The 23,682-nt window shown below is 43.9% G+C and overlaps 1 protein-coding gene across 2 annotated transcripts in view; it reads right to left on the bottom strand.

The window, feature by feature from the left end:
* Positions 1–23,682, bottom strand: part of LOC136836489 (mitochondrial 2-oxodicarboxylate carrier-like) — a 237,119-nt gene that overhangs the window by 29,671 nt on the left and 183,766 nt on the right. For both annotated transcript variants that reach the window (XM_067100821.1, XM_067100822.1), the window contains one exon: positions 3,853–3,944. In XM_067100821.1, coding sequence (XP_066956922.1) covers positions 3,853–3,944 — 92 coding nt within the window. The remainder of the gene's footprint in view (positions 1–3,852; positions 3,945–23,682) is intronic.

The following is a 23,682-nucleotide window of genomic DNA, read 5'->3' as shown; positions in this document are numbered from 1 at the left end:
TGTGTATATATGTATATATATATATATATATATATATATATATATATATATATATATATATATATATATATATATATATATATATATATATATATATATATATATATACATATATACATACTGTACGTGACCTATCACACATATGTATTACACCTGCAGTAATTGAGCTGTAGTGCTAGAATGAAATACCAAAATCAAAGGTACTTTCACCTCACAATTAGGCCAAATTACCTTACCTATAGAGGACTTGGAAGTTGAAGGGAGGAAGGTGAAAAAACGTATATTGTACGCAAATCTTAACCCAGCTACAAAACTGGTAAAGATGCAGTAGCATACGAGAACCAGGATAAAGGAAACACTTCTGAGATCACCAGCAACATGACAGCACATCCCCTAGTTTGGTTGGTTCCTAAGAACTCACTCACAGTTGCAAGTTCAAAACACTGCTCATGTTAGGAGCAGAGCTATTAAACACTAAACAGTTACCTAACTCTCTCTGCTGACTGTCGTCCATTTCCTGAAAGCTCTACTTCGTGATAACGTATCTTACCATAATCAGATTAACTTCTTACTCATTTTAACAGGAGCCGAGGTGGAAAAAACTAAAGAGCCCTGGGTAATGGATTCATATTCAGCAAAAGGAAGTGAGTACAGAAGAAAGCGAGCTATGCACTGCTTAAATACTAAAGGAGAATCAACCAGAACATGGCTGAAACTCCTAAAGTCCAAATGGAGGAACTGTGGAGGAAGAGGTGACATACGCCGTAAAGTCAGCAATGTCATGGAATGCCAGGATAAAGTACCAGATGAAGTGAATGGGTATTTGGGTGGAGAAGGGAGAGGATTCTTGTATGACCTCACCATGTAACCTTGACGACAGTCAGTGCCGTCTGCACGGATGGGGAAGCTAGAGGGCTCTTGCATGATGTCACTAAGTAACCTTGATGACAGTGGTGTTGTCTGCATGGACGGGAAAGGTAGAGGTTTCTTGCATGACATCATCACATGGCCATGACGACAGTTGGAGAATCTGCACAACACTTAAGAAGCGATTACCAAGAAGCGAGAGCTGTGCTATCACCAGGCTAACTCAATCTCGATAAGCAGGTAGCAGAAGAGGAAGAGCCGCTATTATGAAAAGGAATAATTGCCACAAGGTGACGAATAAGAGGCGATAAAGGGGAAAAGGGAGGCCAGGCCCAAAAGATAACAGAAGCACAGACACCACGGTTCAAAGCTACTGAGGCAAATATAATAGTACGTCTGAATACGTAACTCTACTGGTTCACATGCATCACAATCACTCTCCAAAAGGGATGTTACATGAGCCACCCAGTGCTGCCAAGTTAGTGGAAAAACACGCTGTGTTTGGTGGATTTCAGGTTGTCACAGTTGGCAACACTGGAGGTAGAGAATGTGAGTACCAAACCACTAAAAAACTCACCTGGAGTTGCTCGGTAGTTTGGTGCTGAACACGTACCGGAAAACGGTTGAGAGTGGTGTCAAAGGGCACTGACCTTGGTCCCGAGACACGCCTTGGTTCCCTGCCAGAGGAGAAAACCAACTGATGCAGGGCAGTCCAGAGGACAGGCTACAGACAGATGCAAAGGCTTCGACACCACCTCTCTCTCGTGGAGGAAACCGAAGAGGGTCGAACACAGAGGGGAGGGGGGAATCTTGGTCCTAATATATTCGGTCAACATTCTAACTACTAAAAGAATGTATATCAATTACTTATTTTTCTCCTGAACAACATAGGGAGCAAAAGAAGGTGGAGCAGGAGAGAGAGGAATTAACCCAGGCTACCAGGCAGGCTAATGGAAGACAAAAGGAAAGGACTAAGCAGGCTTCTGGTCTACCCTAAGTAATTGTCTGCATAAACTATTGGCCTCTAGCATCTTCTGAAACTTCACAAAATTTTCTTCATCTCATCAGAACACTCATGATCTACACATCACGAAAACCACACCCGTGCCTCAACAAGTATGCTAAGTGCAAACCCGAAACATTGGGTTTCCACAAACTCTTTCCTATACAGCCTAATGCTTTCATCTCTGATTGTTGTACATGACATAATGCAAAAACTGAAAACAAACACAATACCGTACAGGAGAAAATTAGCCAGACATCATCAAAATATTACTAACGCCGATTCACCATCTGTACAAGAGCATGGAATGAAGAAATCTGACCTGAATGTAAACATTCCAGTACCATCTGGTGGGAACAGGTGATTACACAGACGGTCCTAGTGGGTTAGCCAATCGTATTTTTATTTTTTTAAAAATGTCGATCGCACCTAATGAAGCGATGATAAAGCTAACTTTAACAGCAAGATTCATTCCAAATAATGCAGAATAACCCTTCCTTTTCACAAATAATTTCTCCTATAGGTGTTTCATCAAAAAGACTACCTCTAGAGGTAATTTTATTGACAAACAGCCAAGGAAATTGATAATTTCAAACTTTTCTTCCAGCATATTTTTCCTTCCATTGAAGCCATGAACCAGCAATCTTAATCCCTTAAACTTTTTGCAAGCTGTTTTCTTTGTATTTCTTGTGGTATTCTTTTTGCCACTCATCTGATCCCATCTCTTACTTTACAGTGGTTTCATACTTTCTGATTATTCTTCAATGAGCAGTTCTCAAGCTGCTTCTAACATCTTGCTTGCTGATAGTGCTGAAGGGCCTCTATTGATCTCTTTGTCAAGCTGGCATCCTGCAGTTCATATTGCTTTCAGTTCACCATCTATATACTCTTTCCATATGCCATTTTTCTTTTTTCCACTGACATTGCTACTCAAAAGATTTTTCTCCATCCACTGTATTTTGAATCTCACTCAATTCTTCCAACATTTTCCCCTATATGTGATACAGTGGAAAAACATATAAAGAAAAATACAGATTGCTAAGATATCTCAAACAGGAATAGACTGAATGTCTGGCATAATTTTCCCTTTCATTTGGCCACAATAAATTATACTGATATTGAATTCAGAGGCAATGTTAAGGATATGCTATCATACTTATAAGGAACTTGTTAAAACCATAACTTAAATAGGTTACTATATAGGCAATGAACAGTCTACAAAGGCAAGAATACACTATCAGGGAAACAAGGAGCTGTACAAAATTAGAACAATAAAATACATGGAACACATAAAATAAAAAAATCTTACAGAAAAGGAAAGGTTGCCAATGCACCCTTCATCAAGGACTGAAGCTCCATTCTAATCAGTGTTTGTGAGTAGTGTGGGGGTCTTACCATGAAAGAGGGCGAGAAGAATCTCTCACACTCTTAAATAACAATTTAAATTTTCTGAATGATCATGTTAGGTCTACTGCTGCCAGCTTTAAAGGGAGTTTCAGGCAGTCTAAGACACTGGTTTGTATGTTTAAGCATAATAAGGTTTGAGTACACTTCATGCTAAATACACTTACAAATTATAACTACTTTTCACACTATCCATAAAACAACTGTTTTCAGCAAATTCAAATTTTTAAAGATTTCATATATTTTAAATTGTGCACAAAGAAAAGCAACCCAGTTTTCTTTTAATTAGCATTAAATTCACTTTTATCACTGCAATTGCAATACTAAAAGCAATGTGAATTGTCTATTCTTTGCTGTAACAAGGGTACACAAACTATTTCTAGAGATATGAAGTAAACTTACTTTGAAGTTTAATGTGCATCACTGGTGTGCATAGAGGTCAAGGGAAATGAGAATAAATTACCAAATTTACAAAACTGATGGCATAAAATATTTTCTTAACATTACATAAAACAATGTTTAATGTACAATACACACCCTAATCAACAAAATAATTTTACTTAATCTGCTTTGATTACCTGTTTGCCTGTTGGGCAACTTTGACGACTTCAAATGGATTTACAAGTATTGCTTCAGTTGTGCCAGAACCCAGACCAGCCAAGAAAAATGTCTGCAACAGTGATATTGTAAAGATCATGAAATACAGGTAAAGGTAAATTACTATGTATAATTAGCCACTTAAGAAAGTTTCGGTCATGTCTCTTTGTCATCATACACACAAAATAGTTCACTATGATAATTTTTGTTAACTACAAATATTACATTACTGCACTGTACAATGACAGCAAGTATAATTGATCTCTAAAGCCTTAGAAATGTCCAAGCAACCAAAAGCAGTCTGTTTCTGTCTTCATATTTTTAAAGTGTAAGAAATGTTGTTTTAATATTTTTAAATGTAAGAAATGTTAACAATGATGCTATCACAATAAAAAAAATGACAAAAATGCAAATAAATGTGTGATTTGTAATTTCAAAATTGTACCTAACATGCTTTATTATAATAGCTAATAACAAATTATATTACTTCCCTATCAGCAATGTTTGCAACAACTCAACACTCCCAATTTAAAATAGCAAACCTGAAGTTCTTTACACAGGATTTAGCTTGCAAATGCAATCCAGAGAGGCAGTTCAACTTTCAGACAAGGTCTTTGAGTATCGAGCAGCAAGGGAGCTCCTTCCACCTGTCAGTATGCACTCCACTTTGCATTCCAGCCCAGGTGCCAAAGGGGGTGGCTGAGGTGGACCATTAACATAAAGAAGTTCAGGTGTGTGTTAGGAAAAATACAAATTACTTTAAATATTTGTGATTTGTTCCTACACAAATACAAACCTTCGTTCTTTACACAGGAGACGTATCGACTGGTGGGAGGAATCTGAGTACTCTCTGAACCGACTGGTTAATTTGGCCCTCCTGGAAGGTGCCTTCCTGGTCTGGGTGTTACAACAGCTAAACTTCTGGGCATAAAGTAATGAGTTTAATTTCATTACCTGGCGAAGGTTGAAAGAACCAGTATGTGTCTGAGGCAGTACAACATACTATTAAAACCAATGGTTTTGTTTCATTGTTTGCCCCTCTCTCCCCTTGTATAGAGAGAGGAAGGACTTGCATCCAACCAATCTATAACTAAAAGACGATGGACAGGGTGCCCTGTTGAGTAACACCTAAAATCCTCATCCATCCAACACATAGTGGCTTTGCAACCTGACTCTGCCCTAAGCGAGAGACAAGAAAAGAGAAGAGGGAGGAGACCAGTCACATTCACTCTCCCTCTCAATCAACCAAATACCTTAGGCGAGAAGCAACCTGTCCCCTAAGGGGAGCTGGGTTAACCACACAACTTGTTGGGCAGCCTCCACAGGACCCAAGGACCTATGGGCAACGTTCCGAAGATAGAATGAGGTGAATGTGGTCTGGCAAGACCACACCCCAGCTCATAACATCTGTTGAACTGATGGGTTCTTTCTGAATGCTGGAGTTGAGGCAATGCCCCTGGCCTTTGAGTTCTCACCCAGACCGCACCCATTTTACTTGCCCAGACAAGACATACGCTGGCTTGATCATCTCACCAAGCCAGGGAGAGATCATGTTCTTACACACCTCTTTCTTGGTTGAGCCAGTAACAACAAAGAGGAATAGACACTCAGGCGTGAAATGTCAAGTTCTCTTAAAATAGTACTGCAGCACCCTAAACAGGACTTAGTAGCATCTTATATGGATCACTGCTGACAAAATCCCCTAGGAATGGGATCGAAAAGGACTTGAACAAGATGTCAGGGATCAATGGATTCTGAGTCTTTGCTATGAATTCCAGGACAAACTCAAGTGATACAGATCCCCATCACCTTGAGTGTTCCACACTAAAAAGGTGCCATGAAGCTCGCCTACTCTCTTCAACAAAGCCAGGGCCAAGAAGAAAAACAGCTCTCTCAAAAGCTCACACAGGCAATGAGTAAAAGCAAGTTCTTGGGGGGGGGAACTGTTGAAACTTCTTAGGAGCTTGGCGATCATCCATGAAGAAGAGAGGTCTACTCCTTTCACCTTAAGGACTTGTAGTGCAGTAGATATGTGTAAAAAACGTTCCTTTATGTATAGAAGCATGAAATTTTGCACAGACACTATCCAGACTACTATTTATCATACTGGATATAGACCCATCTTCAAAATGCTACATAGTGGAAATGGCAGCCATCTTGTTCCGCCATTACCTAAAATAACAATTTTGCCTGTATCTTTGAAACTAATGATAAGAATTTTATTTTTATTTCACCTATACATATGTTTAGATGGTCAAACTTTCCAATTCCATCAATTAAAATAAAATAAAATATATTATATCATTTTATTTTCCAGATGCATGTGCTTAAAAGTATGGTGGTGGAAAACAGAATGTGGCGGCGGCTGTGTTTTGCATGTTTGTAGTTGTAGTTCCGTGCTTGTATTAAAGAGAAATTGAAAATGGCTAGCAAATTTCAATTAATAGATCCACCTAAATTCGAAAAGACAGATTGGAATAAATGTGCTTTATGTCAGAGTGACAGCTCAAGAGATTCTTGTGTGTCTTGCCGACAGCAAATGAAAAGATAAAGGGGCAGGGTACAAAACTTTTTCTGAAAACATTTTAAAATTCCATGAAATTGGGAGGTTGCCCTTAGCACTAGACATTCAAAAACTTGACAAAGAACCAGGCAGTGCAGAAACTCTGACTCTTTGCGTCGTTGGATGGTGTCTGGACCAGAACTTTCTCGTGTGATTGCTGAATTTGAAAAGGAAATGGATCTAACATCTAAATCTGGCAGAACGGTTCAACACCATGAGCAGTCCAAGACAATCCAATCTAGGTTTGCTGGACATGTCATCAATCTTGTCAAAAACATTTGAAAACATGGTCAGTCCCTTTGTGGATGAAAGTGAAGACTTGTATAATATTGATACAAAGTAAGTAGCCCAAGACATGTGCAGTCCCTTTGTGGATGAAAGTGAAGACTTGTATAATATTGATCCAAAGCAAGTAGCCCAAGACAAAGTTGTTGGTGCAGTCAAAGAAGCAGAAGATATTGGGAAACAACAATATGAGACATATGTTGCTGAGAGGTTGTTGGCTGACAAGCCAATTACCGACAATAAAGAAAAACAAGTTGGCCCTCTTCAGTAGACCTTTGCCTAAGCCACAAGCAAAGACCAAGCTTCAGCTTACCTCACTAAAAAATGATTGCACATTGTTTTCAAGACTATATATATAGCATGTCAAATGCGTGATGGAGATCTTCATGACTTCTTCCGATATGAAAATCAAGCTTATCCGCCATCTTTGTCACTTCATGGTAACTTGCGTCTTGGAAAGAAGTCTGACCACTGCCCATGCCTAGAAGCATGTTGAGACGCACAATCTGAACCTCCTGATGTTGAAGTTATCCTGCTAGATGGAGCTGCAATAGTGAACATGTTGAAACCTGGTGCTTCAAAAACATTTGATGATTATGCTCACAATATCTTTGTTCCATACATCAAAAAACAGCTGCAATCTACAATTCGAACAGAAGTGATTTGGGATCAATACTTTCAGCAGAGCTTGAAGAGTTATGCAAGACAAAATCGTGGTTGTGGTTCTCGTATCAAAGTTAATGGTTTAACAAAGGTGCCTTCAAACTGGCAGCAGTTCCTGCGTTCAAGTGAGAACAAGACTAACCTCTTCAAATTTCTGGCAGAGAAGATAGTGAGATTTGAGACAGAAAAACAAGTTGTGACCACTATTGAGAAACAAGTGTTATCAACCAATGTTCATGACCTGTCACACCTTTGCCCTTGTAATCATGAGGAAGTCGACACTCGGCTGCCGCTGCATGTAACTGGAGTTGTAACTAACGGCTTCAAAAAGGTCTTGATCAGAACTGTGGATGCAGATGTTGTAATTTTGGCAATATTGGTCATTCATCAGGTAAACTTCACAGAGCTGTGGATTGCTTTTGGGACTGGTCAGCACCTGAGGTATATTCCAGCACATGAAATTGCAGCCAAACTGGGTTCTGAAAAAGCTAAAGATCTGCCCATGTTTCATGCATTAACAGGCTGTGACACAGTTTCCTCCTTTGCAAATCGTGGCAAGAAGTCAGCCTGGGAAACATGGCAAGCATACCAAGACCTATCACCAATTTTGAGGAATCTAGCCATTAAACCACAGTTTCTTTCAGAAGAGAGCATATCAGCTACTGAACGCTTTGTGATCCTGTTGTATGACAGAACCAGCATGCTTTTAGATGTGAACGAGGCTTGTTATGAATTGTTTGTGAAGAAAGGCAGAGGTATGGACAACATACATCCCACAAAGGATGCTGCTTTGATGCATATTCGTCGAGCTGTGTACCAAGGGGGTCATATCTGGAGCAAGGCTCTTGAGGCAGCACCACTGTATCCATCACCCGAGGAGTGGGGATGGACAATTTCTGATGAACAGAAACTTGTGTGGACCACTCTACCACCAGCATCAAAGGACACAGAGGAAACTGCAAATGCAAGAAAACTGCTTTACCATGTACTGGATTATGCAAGTGAGATGGTGACTGCGAATACCAATGTATCGTTATTGTCACTGTTGTTTCAACAGCATCATGATCAATTAGATATAACTGACTTTCTTCTCATGCAGATATACAAGTGTTTGTCTTTTTTTTTTTTTGGAAATTGAATTGTGAATTAATATAGATTATTGCTTCCTGGATCATTTAAAGGTCAGTGTTGTGTCAGTCATGTATACTATTTAGTAGGATGTGCAAGATTCTTTGATTATCACTGTGTTTGAATTTATGTTTGCCAGCAAAGCCAGTACATAGTATTAATCTAAGAGAGGTAAAAAAAAAAAGGGAGACATTTTGGTAGCTCAATATTGTTTTATATTTATAAGTCACCAATATAGTTTTTTGCAGATATATTAAAACTTTTGATACCGATTTTTCAATGCATAATTTGCTAAAATATATGATTGCATTTTAAAGAAACTGAGTGAATTTAGACTTTTTATATCATCCCATCTATAGCCAGACCCTTAAAATATGGGTACAGACACAGTTATGAAGCCTTTAGCTTCCTTAGTTCCCCAGATATCTAGAAAATTTAAATTTTCGGTAATGGCCGAACAAATATGGCTGCCACAGGGGTTACGGGCAATTTTGAGAATGGGTCTCTATCTGAGGTGTTACTATTTATATTTATCTATATCTTTATGCAAAATTTCATGCTTATATATCAAAAAGGAACAATTCTTCTGATATTCTCCACATATCTACTGCACTATTGACCAAGGGCAGACCTGTAGTCCTTAATGATCACGACAGAGAGAAGCTTCTCCCAGGAAAGAAAGACAGTCTGCTACCTGCTGAAGAGTCACTCTGATTGGAGAGATACTTTGTTGACGACACTGACTACAAAAGACAGACATTTCCTTCATTGTATAGTGAAAAAAGCCTCTTGCTTGTAGGAGATGCTGGATTGTCTCTAGGTATGAGGTGTCAGCACTTCCATGGTCTGGAGTTGCCCTCAACGTGCAGCTGACACAGAAGGCTGTGCCACAAAGGAATCTCTCTTGGGACCTCAGATAACAGAGCTGGCAGGTCCAGATACCACTTGGCATGTGGCCACTTGGGGACCACCAGAGTCAACCTGAGATTCGGGGTGGTCAACACTCTGCCGACTACCTGACAAACTAAGGAAAATGGATGGAAGGAGTAAGCCAATAGATTGTCCCATGGTTGCTGGAAGGCATCCTTCTTTGTAGCTCTCATGGGTTTGGCGTTACTTAGAAGAACACTGAAGTTCTTGTTGTGCCAGGTGGCAAAAAGGTATATGCTCGGAGCTCCCTGAGCTTGAGGAGCCTCCACTATGCTGGGGTGTAGGGACCATTCTGTTCCTAGCACCTGACTCTGGCAACTGAGATTGTCTGCTACTACATTCCAAGTACCCAGAATGTACCTAGCAGACAGCTCTAACGATTGAACGGTACCAAATGGTGTAGCGGGAGGGACACCAGTTCCCCTTACTTGGTGACGTATGCTGCTACCATGGTGTTGTCGCTCATCAACACCACAGGGTGTTCCGGCACTCAGTCCTGAAACTTTTGAAAAGCTAGACAGTTCCAGGATGCTGATGTGAGATGCCTGTCATTCTGGTCCCACACACCTGATGTTATAAACTCCTCCATGTTTGCCCCTTACCCTGTAAGATGTGCCTGAAACAGAAGCATCTTCGCAGTGCCAAGCAGCACTCCTCCTGTGAGGTTCCTGTCATCTAACCACCAACTTAGGCCTCTCCTTATTTCCTCCTAGACCTCTCTTTACTTCCTCCAAGGGAGAACTGGAACCAGAAACCAGAACTCCTTCAACCCCCAATGAAGTGCATGGAGGTGAAGCTGCCCAAGAGGGACCAGCTGTTGCAAAGAGGACAGGTTACCCAGAATGACATGCCATTGCTAAGCAGGTTCTTCCTGTCGAAACAGGAAATTTTGCACTAACTCCCAGAACTTGCTGATGTGAGAGTCCAATGGAAAACCTCTCACTGTGGCTGTCTATCAGCATGCCAAGGTACTTTATTCTCTGCTTGGGCATGAGATCTGACTTCCCAAGGTTCATCACAACACCTAGGTCATGGCAAAATTTGAAATGGTCTCTTCCTGTAGCAACCATGGTAACGAGATTGCCAGGAGTAGCCAATCATCTACATACCTCAACAGATGTATCTCATGCAAATAAGCCCAAGCAGAAATCTACACAAACACTTGAGTGAACACTTGGAGGGTGGCTGAGAACCTGAAACAGAGCCCTAAACTAACCATCCAAGTGGGTAAGTGGAGGCACTTCTGAGAGGGCCGATGGATGGGATTTTGAAAATATGCAAACTTTAGGTCCACCAAAAGCATGAAGTTGCCCTCTCTAATGGAATCTAACACTAAGTGAACAGTTTCTATCTTGAACCAGTTCAATGCAGAGAGGTTGATGATCAGTTTCCAACTGCCTGTCACCTTGTCTACTAGGAACAGCTGTAATAGCCTGGAGACCGATCCTTCACAACTTCTACTGTGCCTTTCCGAAGTATCGCATTCAATTTCCCCCAAAAAGGGCAAGGTCCTTCTGCAAGCTGGGAATGTAAGTCCAAAACTGGACTGGATCAAAAGTGAGGGGTGGTGGTACCTGGGGTAATAGATACCATTCCCAAAGGACATCCAGTACCCAGGGCTCTGCTCCATGTTGCCCATCACAGGTAGCAAACAGAGAGAAACTTTGGCCCTAGTGTCCTCCGCCCTCATCCATCCTAAGATGGATGAGGGGCTGAAAGGGACGTGACTGTTCCCCTTTCACTACCGGGGCAGAAGTAGGCTTAGTTTCTCTATGAGGGACAGATGAAGTTTGGGACTTCTCTAGCACAATGAGGAAGGATGAGCCTGACCCAGCCACACGAAGACCAAGAAGTTTTAGACACTATTTGGCTGACCAACTTTTCATTGTTCTCAGCTCTAACCCTTTCCATCACAGCCTACACCTCACTCCAAGGGAAGAGAAAGGTGGATCCCAGCACTGGTTCATTTCTGTGAGCTAAAAGCCAACTATGGTCCAATGAAACAAGAGTCGAGACAGAGCAGTCTCTCTCCTCTTCAATATCAGCTTAGGCCATAGGTAACTGGTAGCCCTACCTCCAGATAGCATCAGGTCTCCTAAATGAGGCACCCTCTTTGGTTGTTCGTCCTCACATCATGCATGTGATTTTGGTTACCATAAGTGACCAGAGATTGAGCCAAGAGACTGTCTGGAGGGCTGACATGACAGTTAACTCCAGGGCTGCTACCTCTGTTTGCAAGAGGGAGACTCCCTCTGCACAGAGATGGTCAAGCACTTACCTGGGACAGAGACGAGTCAAGTCCGAGTCCATCTGTTTTGCTGGCAATGGACTCTCTGAAGGAAGGTAATACTTGCTCTGGAGAGCCAGAGGTGGAGGAAGTACCTTACTAGACTGGCTAGACCAGAGGGAATTTTCTTGCCCAGAAACAAGAGAATTCACCTGGTCTAAAACCCCACTAGCAAGTCTTGACCATGGCAGGCTGAACCGTGCCTTGGGTTCCTTCTACAGACCCCATAAGGACTCGATGGCTAAAGAACAATCTGCAGCACAGGCCACAGTCTCTTCCTTGAGACCACTTGAATGATGAATCAATGAAATGCCTCTGGAAATCAGTCCCTCAGAGTGGCTCCCTCTGCAGGAGAGGGACACTCGATAAAGCCCCTGGCAATCCCTCTACTACTCGGGAATACGACCTGTCAGATCTGAGGACTGATCCAGGAATGTTAACCTCTGTGGTGGAGCTGGGATGAGATTGAGAGCGGTCCCAGTCCCGAACCCCGGGCCTGTCCAGCTCCCGGCTCCCAGTAAACCCTGAGGAGGTGAAGGGGACAGGTGAGAGATCAAGAGCACTCTTGCCCAGTTTAACAAAGACTAAAGTCTTGTCAGGTGACTAAGGCAGTGGGCAGTTGTGAACCTGAGGTGATGACATCCACACAGGTTGGGGAGAGCGGTCCCACTCACACAAACATCAATGGGGTGTGGCCCAGTCTTCAGAGAAGCCAGAGCTTCTACAGGAAGGGAAGACTGAATGAGGGACCTCCTCATGCTAGGTCTGGGCAACCAGGCATGGTGGGTTGAGTCACTTTCCCAGGACCCCTAAGCCACTCTCTTTGAAGAATGGGAGGGTGGGGAGTGAGACAGCACCTGCATTCTCACGTTTCACCTTCTCTTGCTAAACTGTGCAGGCAGGCGGGACCAGGTCTGAAGACCGGGAACCCTTGCTGGCCCAGGTAGGGCCACTGCACTACAGGGTCAGTATTGGTATGCTGGGGGTCCAGAGAACCACAGGTGGGGGTTGCACTCTGGCACTCAGCAGCAGTACTTGCAGTACCACTAGAGAGAACCCCATCAGTCCTCTGCAGCAGAGGAATGACTGCTGGAAGCTTGATGAGACTTACTGTGTAGAGAGCAATCGGAGGACTTTCCCCAGAGATTTAGACAAAGGCAACACCTGCAGGCACAATTACTGATGATGTGTGGGGAGGTACTGAGAAAGTACGGGTGGTCTGGGAGCCAGTGGAGACCATGACAGTGTAAGTCATCATGGTCACAGTAGAAGCAGTAACAGGCGACACCTTACTCGCCTTAAGATGACTGAGAAGGGAAGAAACACTCGGCTCACCTAAGATAGCCAGGGAGAACCACAACTCCCTGAGCCACTTGTCCTCTGATGCATATGGAAAGAGTTGGGTTAAAGTAAGGCTCTTCCTTTTGCCCCAAGAAAGAGTGACCTACAGAGGACAGATCTCCCTCAGAGTGAAAAGAGGCCTCAGGTGAGATGACTCCACTCAACACTCCCTTAGAGTCAGCAAGGAATATGCTAATCCCTTAGTAGCAACAACAGGGGAAGGGGAAGTTTGGCAGATGGAAGAAAAGTACAAAGGAGGGCTTTTGGTGTCACTGGTAAAGTATTACATTCCGATGACACCAGGGAGACATTCTCTTTTTTCCTCTTCCTAGCAAACCTTACCCATTGTTCAGATGGCCATACAGATCACTAAACACCTACTAGATTGATTACACTCATGCATACTGCAGGAAGCACATACAGTGTGAGGGTCTAGCTCTACAGAGAAGAAAAACCTATTACAAGGTCTGTCCTTCCCTGGGCAGTATCTGAAAACCTTAGGTTTCCTTGCAGAGGTAGAAGACTGCAATGATTGAGGGGTTTGGCTCATAATTCTTTATTACACAAAACTCAACAACCATACAAAACAAGAAAATACTCATAGAGCATAAAGAGAAAGCAAATGGCAAGTTGGGCAGTGAGTCAACACATACCCATACACAACATTGGTCAGAAACAAAGTGCAGTGCATAACGACAGGTAGGTGGAGCTTCGCCCTACCTGTTGATTGATAAAGACTTTGTCTGAAAGTTAAACGGCTGTTCCAGCTGGTGTTCACAAACTAAATCCTATGTAAAGAACAAGCGTTTGTATTTTTGTAGGAACAAATGCTGATAATTTTTAAAAAATTTTACTGATCACTACTGAATATATTAAGACTCCAAGAGATGGAACATGTCCTCTTACCAAAAAGATACTAACTTGATGTAATCATAACCAAAAATATAAACTCTAATATCAGTCATTTATAGCTGAAGCTCAAATGTCAAGGAGAGTTCTTTATGTACAGTACTATTATGCCGTTGAGCCTCAAAATCACTGTATAACATATTCCTCAAAAAAAAAAAAAGGTTAAAATACTTCAGAGTCAATGATATCCATTTACCTTAACTATAAAACATAAAAAATTTTGCAAACCATTCATAACAGCTAAGTACTGTACAGTATCTTCTATTCAAGCCCTATGAGAATTAAATATACACTCAAGGGTTTGGTTAAACTACCTATAATGCAGTGGCATCTCAAATTAACAGACCTCAACTCAGCAAGTTCTGTTACTTAACAGACTCACCCAAGTACAATACAAACACAGATACCTATGTACTCATGGTTAATTAGTTCTAGAAGGCTCGACAAGTGCCAAAAATGACAGGTACCATGGAGACTTCGGTTCAGTGTACTCCCGCACCCCCAAGATGGACCCAGCCCACTCTCAAGCTTGCGAGGCAGCCTTCAGTAAGCCAAACAAATTTTTCCCATAAAGGATAATGTAAAATGAATTTTAATTTGTACCAGACCAGCCCAGATATGCTAATTGATAAGGCATTTTATGCAATGATGGGCTCGTAATTAAATTTTACAACAACTGTAAATACAGAAAACAATAATTAGACTAAACATAAATGCCATGTAAAGTAAACTTATTTTAACTTTTCTTTTTTTCACAAAACATGGCCTCGGTAACACTACCATACAACAATATTTCTACTTCCTTGAGTGTTTAAAACCTGTGTTGTCACAGTTTTGATTCCTTTAAAAACTTCCGCAGCTTTAATAGCTTCTTTATTTTTAATAAAGGTGATCTTATTCTTGGCTTGCGGTTCTCCACAGAATGATCAGCTCTCATATTCAGCTATTCTCTCTCTCTCTTATGTTTCTAACTAAATTCCTTTTCTGCTCACTACAGGTTTACAATCCCTTATCCAACATTCTAAATTTTAGGATCAACAAAATTTGATGCCATTCATAGTACTACTATATGTGAACATTCATGTGTTTACCATATATACTCTCATATCATGCAACGCTTTCTGAAACCATTTTTAATCTAAATTTAGGAGGATGCATCATACTGAGCTACAAAATGCATAAAGGTATGATTTTTTTTCAGTTCCAGACATTGTTGTTACCTACTCAGAAACGTTTCACACATTTTTTTACAGCTGCAGCTTATAGTCAGTGCTATACTTTAAGATATTTTTCTCCATTGCATGAAAGATTAATAATAGTTTTACTTTTACTTACAGAAGTCACCATTGAGAACTGGCAAACTGTTAAAAGTCAATAATTTTAAAGCAACTCTTAATAAAGGTGCAACAGTTACAGTAACCAAAATATGCAAACTGCTGTTTCTGAATTCAGTTGTTTATATCCAGTGTTTGCTGCTATTTACGCTAGTGTTTTACAAGACATAAAAGTTTTTAATTATCAGAAATAGTAGCTAACTATTTGAAAGGCCATAAGTTTGGTAAACCTGGTTAAATGTATGATAATATACTGTACATTTACTTTTGTGAACATTTGCTTTTAGGTTTATAATTCCCCCTTGACTTTGTGGTGCTTCTGTCTCTCTGGAGCCTGCACCAACTCTGACTAGTGCTCCTGACATTTCAGAGGTTGCACCAATTATGTCTGATACTTCCACCTCTCCTCAGGCAGCACCAGCTTTGTCTGGTGCTCCTCAGCTTGATATTACTTTGACAAAAATGCCATCATAGGTGCCCAACACCCATATTACTGCAGCAGGTTCCTCCTCCATGGAAACTGCACTGTCATCAACCTTGAAATGGAAGGCAGCCACAAATAATCAGTAATCCCTCAATTATCCAGATCATCATTATCCAAAACTCGACATTATCTGACACACCCGGACCAGGGATCAAGGCTCCAAAGATACATATTATATATCAATTTTAAAACATTTAAAAAAACTGCCCTCCGATGGTTGGCAATTCTGTGCGGCCTCAAGAATATGTTGGTAACCCTGCCGACTCAGACTGACCGGGAAAGGGTTTTTGGGTATAGGGGAAGCTTTGAGTAGTTTCCATGGTGGGGGGGGGAGTCGGATGGCTTGGCGAAGTCGGAGAGGAGGGGCAGTAAGGCAAGGTAGAGGAAGGCTCAGAGGTGTTGTTTTGGAAGGTGGGTGGAGCTGGGGGGCAGTTTCTATGGTTGGGAGGGGGTAGGGATGCAGTGATGGATGGGTGAGGAGGGCTAGGTAGACCTGACTTGATAGAGGTTGTTTGGTTTCATATTTTTATGTTTATAATATAGTAATTTACATTTTATTAAAGGATATGAACAGTACACACACACACAAACATGAAAATGAGATGAAAATCCAGTATTTAGTGAATATTTCTCAGTGAAAAATACCGCGAATGGGCAAATTTTCCGAAAATAATGGGTACATATGTTCCAAAGAGAAATCCGTGAGTGCATGAGCTCGTGAATCGTGAGAACGCAAATACAGGGGTTTACTGTATACATACATATATATATATATATATATATATATATATATATATATATATATATATATATATATATATATATATATATATTTCTGAGCTCGGCCCCTTGTCACCCGGTGAAATTCCATTACTAACTTGAATTTCTAGGTATAAATATTGCTAAATATACCAGAGAAAAAGCTTTCAGGAATGCTGGAGTTACTACCCCCAGATCGAGCGTCTTCTAATGAAGACGTCGGTATAACCAAGGGTGAGTGAAGGAATCACAACCACAGAGCCACACTCTATAGACATCCCTATGTCAATATCCCCGAGAAGAGTGAGGGGCCATATCAGCGCCCACGCTCCCCAGCCCGCCACGCGGCGACTCCAGCGCCATCTGAACTCATTCCATTTCTAGCACTCGTTTTGATCGCAGATTTGTTTGTGGCTTGTGTTTTTTGGCGTGATTTGCCTTTATTTCACCATGTCGTCAAGCTCCTTTACTGTTTCCAAGTTAAGTACCATATTCTTGTGGGGTTTTTATGATAAGTTTGGCTGTTTTACATCGTATTTAGATATTATACATGATTCTTGTTGGGACGCTGCGGCGTCCCCTGGTCAGCCATGTCGACCGCGAGATTCGCTCGTTCAGCTTGTTCTGTTCGGGCTTCTCTTGGTCGGTTACATTATTTATCATTCCCCCCATAGGATTCATCCTGGTGGTCTTGCCTGGGTTGGGTCTTTGGGAGATCCTCTAGAGTTAATTTCGTAGAACTTCCCATCGTAGGAGTTCTTACATTAGGGTTCCCGTAGTATTTTCCGCCTAGGTATCTCCCCAGGATGTTTTCCCTATTAATTATGGTCATTATAGATTTCTATTATGTTTGTGCTTGATGTCATGTTTTATTATATTTAATCTTATCATTATTACCGCGAGCGTCAGGTACAGTCCTATCTGTTTACTTCCAGTCGCTTTGTTGGTTAGGCTACGTGCCAAGCACAAGCCGATTTCATGTCTAGTGTATATATTTAGTAATGGTGGTTATTTATTTATTATTATTTATTTATTATTTCTGGTTAACATCCCTGTCCTAGCCCTGCCTAGTGCAAGGTTAGGCTTTCCTGGTAGCCTATTTGGCCTCCCTCTCTCCCTTGTATCCTGGAGTAGGTTAGGTGAGAGGAGGGGATCAGCAGATGGAGGGAGTTTGTTGTTGTTCCGTCCACCGACCGTTGTTTGGGTGGTGGAGTGAGACCCCATTGTCCTCCCCCTTCTTTTCGGAGGGGTAGAGGTTTTTCCCTTGGGTGTGTCTCCTCCACGCTATTTTAGCATTCCCTTACCTTACGGTTCTGGCTGGCCTTCAACACAGGTTTTTCTCTCCCTGTTGGTTCTACATCCCTCCCTTTCTTTCTCCCCTTCGTATTTTATAGACTGTGTCTATTACAAGATGTCTGAGTGGGGGTCATAGGCTACTTCCTTTTCCCTTCCTGTTAGGGCAGGCCTAGAGCTCTCCCTACTTGGGTATCACTTTACCTTGTACGGCCTGGGATTTCAGTTGAGATGGGTACACGTCTTCCCTAGTCTCCTGTTTTCCTCTTCTCTGGTCTAGCCCTTCCTTACTTAGCTTTTCCCCCTTCCCTAGCCTACCCTAAGTCAATTCCTTGTCATCTCTCATGGTGTGACATCGGTCCCCGATGTTCTCCCCAAGTGCTTGGGTCCTCCCTGGTGGAGGGATTCGCTCCCTCCCAGGGATGGTCCCTGGTGACAACCGTCTTGACTTTATGTTTCGTTTACCCGCTCTCCTCGGATCGAGTGGGTCTTCGAACTTTTTCAGGGTTATCCTTCCCCCTCCCATCATCCCTGGTCCTCCCTTTGCCTCTCGCATTCGCCTCAGCGTCTGGGTCATTCTAGTCGGAATTGATTGGCGCGTACACCTGCCCATGTGGGTCCAGTTGTGTTCTGCCTCTTCCTTCTTGGGTACCCTAGCGATAGAGGCTTGGGATCTCCAGTAGTAATGGTACCGGACTTCGGGGGACTCTAGCTCATAGTGGCGTTGTTAACTAGTTTCTTTACCACCCTCTATGTGTATACACTTGTTACTGGTCCCCAGCGGTTTAACCCGCCCGTCGGGTTGATATGTTTGCTTTAATCTTATATCAGAGTCCGGTGATCCTTCCTTTGGGTTCCGCCCGGTTTCATTACTGGCGGTCCTTGTGGTGAGGGTCCTGTCGATTCAACTCTCTCATTCCGCCGGAGTATTCCAGCAGTCGGGAGGTTTTCTGTTTACCATATGTTTGTTGCTGGTCCACGACGGCGTAACCCCGCCGTCAGGTTGATATATGACTGTTGCTGGTCCCCGGCGGCTTAACCCCGCCGTCGGGTTGTTATATGTTTGATTTCTTTAATGTTATATCAGAGTCCGGTGATCCTTCCCTTGGTTCCGCCATTTTTATTTCTGGCGTTCCTTGTGGTGAGAGTCCCGTTGATTCATCTCTCTCGTTCCGCCGGAAAATTCCGGCAGTCGGGAGATTTTTCGCTTACCATGTGTTTGCTACTGCTCCCCGGCAGCTTAACCCCGCCGTCGGGTTGAGAATTTTACTTTAATTTTATTTTAGTCCGGTGATCCTTCCCTTAGGTTCCGCCGTTTTTATTACTGGCATTCCTGGTGGTGAGAGTCCCGTTGATTCATCTCTCTCGTTCCGCCGGAAAATTCCGGCAGTCGGGAGGTGATGCTTACCATATATTTGTTACTGTCCCCCGGTGGCTTAACCAGCCGTCGGGTTGATTTGTTTACTTTAAGTTTCTTTGCTTAGTAGGTCCGTCTTTGACAGGGTTTTTCATTCCACCGGAGTTCTCCGGTAACATGGTAAGAAAATACTTATCCCTACATAGTTTAAGTTTCTTAGAGTGGTAGATTCATGTACTTTTCACACTTACAGACTGTTCGTTGTGAGGAGCCCGGATGTGTCGCCATCCTCCACCAACCCTACGGGCATGTGGTGTGCCGGACTCATGCTGGCTGTGCAGTCCGGCTTGATGACTTGATCGTCTGGCATCCGGACGGCTGTGAGGTTTGCTTCGCATCGTATGGATGTCTCCAGGACGAGTCGGTAAGCTAATTACTTCGCTCTACCATTAGTCAGAGTTTGTTGTTTGGTCACATTTGGATCTTATATAAACACGGTATTAGCCCTTCTTTGACACTATGCCCCCTTTCAGGTTGATGAGTCCTTCAAGAAAGAGGCCTTGGGGTCTCTCCACGCTTGGGTAGCTGGGTTCGGGAGGAATGTCCCGTCGGAAACCCTATCCTCGATGAAAAGCTGAGGGACCTGCTTTATCCCAGCGCCCGGATCACTGCGGCCGTACCTTCTGATGTGGCCGCACCCAGCGACCAGATCTGCAAGGGGACCCCCCACTCGGGGGGATTACAGAGTCGTCGCTGCGCTCGACCTGGAGCTCGAGCCGATGGTCACCGAGCAGGACCAGGGGGTAGGTATTGAGGTAAGTGAGGCAGTGGGGGCGGGCGCCCTCCTTAATCCCCCTCCTTCATCATCCTCTTCCTTTCAGGCCTTCACTAAACCTGCTATCTTGAGGGACAGAGTTCAGTCTACTGTCCCCAAGTTGAAGTCGTCGTTGAAGGCGAAGGGCTACAAGTCCTCGTCTTCACGAAAAGCCTCTCCTTTTCCCCGTCGAAACCAAAAGGTGCTGACCCTTTGCCTTCCGGGAGCAAACTGAGTACCCCAGGCAAAGGAGCGAGTAGAGGGGGCGTCAAGTCCAGCCCTCCTCGCCAGCCTGCCTTTGACCGGAGCGTTTGCGGGGATGTGGTTCAAGAGGTTCTCCACGGAGTAGATACAAAACTAGATAAGCTTACTGAGAAGCTTCAAGATCATGAGAAGCTGATCGCTGATTTGTCGCGCTCGGTGGTGCCGGGTGCACTATCAGTTCCCCGACACCGCTGCCCTCCCTCCTTTTGACGTAAGGAACCCATGGCGGGTTGCTCTTCGTGCTGTCCAGCATGAAGGCACCTTGACCATTGAAGGCCTAGGTACCAGGCGTCTAGAAGAACTGGAGTTCTTCCCGGCTGATCTCTTGCCCCCCTACCCAGGCTTCGTTAGACTGACGGAGGAAGCCTGGGTACGCTCAATTGAGGTCCCTACGGAGACGGTGATTTTCCCTAGGGATCAGGCGCAATCCGTTCTCCCTGCACTTTTACCGGGTGGCAGGCAGAGGACACGGAGTTGACCCCCTTCAAGGGCAGCTTAAATATGTTTTCTCTTGGTGGTAGGCTACCCATCCCCTGTCTGAACAAAGTTGCTATTGCAACCGCTCAGGCTTGCTGGGAAGGCAAACCCTTGCCTCAGCTCCGGGAATTAGACCCTACATCTCTAATCTTCCCCAGGGGTGACGAGTTCTGGAGGAACGCTCCGTCCACATTTACTGTCGGTAAATTGGACGCAGATTGCGCGTCAAACCAGTTCAGAGAGCAGCTTCCTAAGCTCACAGAAGCTCTCCTGAAGGCTGAGTTCGAAGCACGGTGTCGGTTGAGCCGGTCTTTGAACTCGCTGTGCCTGGCAGAAGCGACCGCCGTCTCCTTTTTCAGAGGAACCATTGTTTCAGGTTCTGACTAAATCCCTGTTAGCAGGGTTTCAGTAGGACCTGTTCGACTTCATGGTAGCAAAGATGAACTGCCGTAAGTTTATCTTCGCTGATGCCACCATTCGTCTTGAACCTGACAGGCTCATGAGGAGTTCTTTCTGGGAACCAACCTTTTCCCAGACGATGAAGTCTCCGGTGTCCTGGCGAAGCAACCAGGACCAACCAGAGTCTGCGCTCCCGGTGGGGTATCTCCGCTCTTAGCGGAAGACCTCCAGTTTAGCGGTTCCCAGAATAGGCCTGGGAAACGTTACAGGAAGCGCAGGAGACCCCAACATCAGGCGGTTGTTCAGGCAGTCCCGTTCTCAACGGTGAGCCAACCATCCACCTCCAAGGCCCAACCCCAACAGTATGTGCTGGTTCAACCAGCCCAACCCCTTGCTGCACCTACGTATGTCTCCTCGCCGGCATACAACCCTACCTATGAGGGCCGTGGGGTTTTTCACGGTCTTAATAGGAGCGCAAGGGGGGGTAGAGGTCGAGCCCCCTTCAGAGGCAGGGCTGAGCCTGTCTTCCGGAGGAAAAGTGGCCAGCAGTAGAGGAAGCAAATCTGCTTCCTCTCACTGAGACCAGCTAGGTGGGTGAACACCTTTACTGGTTCAGAAACCAGTGGCCCTTCAGTCCCTGGGGACACAGTATCGTGTCCAAAGGTCTGGGTTGGAACTGGATCAGGGGTCCCCCTCCCATGACCAGACTTTACAATCCTTCCTCCAAAAAGCCCTACAGGTCTTGGTGACGGAACTACTCAATAAATGAGCTATAAAGAAAGTGAGGCACCTCAAGTTTCAAGGCAGGCTTTTCACTGTCCCCAAGGAAGTTTCCGGGGTTATCTCTTCTGCCGGCCAAGCGGAAGGAAATCTAATTCTACCAGAAAGTCCCTGAAAGACCTTCCACAGGACTTAAGAGAGGTTTCTCGGCCCTCTTAAGTTTGCTTCAGTGACAGACCTGCTCTTAAAAGCGAGCTTAAAGACATCAGTTTCAGACACAGAGTCCCTCTTCCCCTCAAATCCTTGAGAGTAGACCCCGCCCGTGGTCCACATCCAGGGTCTCTCGAAGCCTGTTCCACTTCAATTCCCCCTTCCAGCTCTGGTAATACACTCAGACGCTTCTTTAAGCGGCTGGGGAGGTTATTCACCACAACTAAAAGTCTGAGGATATGGTCTGCAATGTTCCAACAGTTTCATATAAACACCTTGGAAGCTGTGGCAGTGTTTCTAATTCTCAAGAAACTCCGCCCGTCGGCCAGTTTCACATCAGGCTGGTGTTGGGCAGCACAGCGGTGGTTCGTTGCTTCAAAGGGCAGCTCCAAATCAGGTCGCGTTAACCAGGTGGTGTTAGCTACCTTCTCCCTGCGCGAACAAGCACGGCTGGCATTTGTCAGCCACCCATCTATCGGGGGGCGGAACATTGTGGCGGTCCCCCTGTCCAGGACTACTCCGTTGGACGCGGAGTGGTCTCTGGGCGGGGAATCGTTCAATTGAATTTGCCGCCGGGTTCCAGGACTCCAGATGGATCTGTTCGCTGCAAAGAACAATTACAAGCTTCCCTGATACGTGGCTCCCAACCCGGATCCTCAGACCTTTGCCACAGATACGATGTCCATAGTTTGGAACTGTTGGGAGAAGGTGTACTTGTTTCCCCCAATAAACTTGTTCTCGAGAGTACTGCACAAACTCAGGTCATTCAAGGGCCATCTAGCTCTAGTAGCCCCTTATTGGCCAAAGAGCAACTGGTTCCCTCTGCTCCAGGAACTCAAGTTGCGGGTTATCAGATACCCAGATCCAGCCTGACCCAAGTAGTACAAACAAGGCTGTGTCTGCTTTCTTAAGAGTTCAGAATGCCGGGCTTTACGGACATTATAATGTTTGCCGCAAAAAGAGAGCAAACGTTGACCCCATCAACACTCTACTTCTAGAATCTGATAAGGGAGATTATACTCTCAGAAAGTATGATGCATAGCAGCAAAGAACTAACATCTTTCTTGAAGGCATCTGAAGCTCAAACTGTGGCTACTAACCTAACGGTTACTTTCTTTAGATCATTGTTTGAAAAATGCCTCACCCCGGCCACTATTGATGTAGCTAAATCAGCCTTATAGTAGGTACTTCTGATTAGCTTAGCTTCAGTTGCCAGAATTTCAAAGCTATCGGCTCTCGCTAGAGGTGATGATCATGTTGATTTCTCTAATATCCCATCCGGAGAAGTCCTCCTTTCCCCTGATCATAGGTTCCTAGCTAAAATGAAGACCCTCAGGACAGGTGGTCCCCCTAGGAGGTGGTGTCTCCCCCTTAGGACCAACCCTTATGCCCATTATATACGTTAAAGTCTTATCTACAAAGAACTCCACAGTATAAGTCGGGTCCTCTTTTTATCAGGGAAAGGGTGGAACTCTTTCGTTGAGTCCCAAAGGTTTACGTGCAGTGGCTACCTTTACTATCTATTTTCATAATATGAATTTTGCTTAACTTACCGAGTATATGGGATAGAAATCACCTCTAGCGTTTAAACCAC

Source organism: Macrobrachium rosenbergii, chromosome 56 (genome assembly GCF_040412425.1).
Source record: "Macrobrachium rosenbergii isolate ZJJX-2024 chromosome 56, ASM4041242v1, whole genome shotgun sequence".
NCBI lineage: Eukaryota > Metazoa > Arthropoda > Malacostraca > Decapoda > Palaemonidae > Macrobrachium > Macrobrachium rosenbergii.
This window is presented reverse-complemented; position numbering and strand designations above follow the sequence as displayed.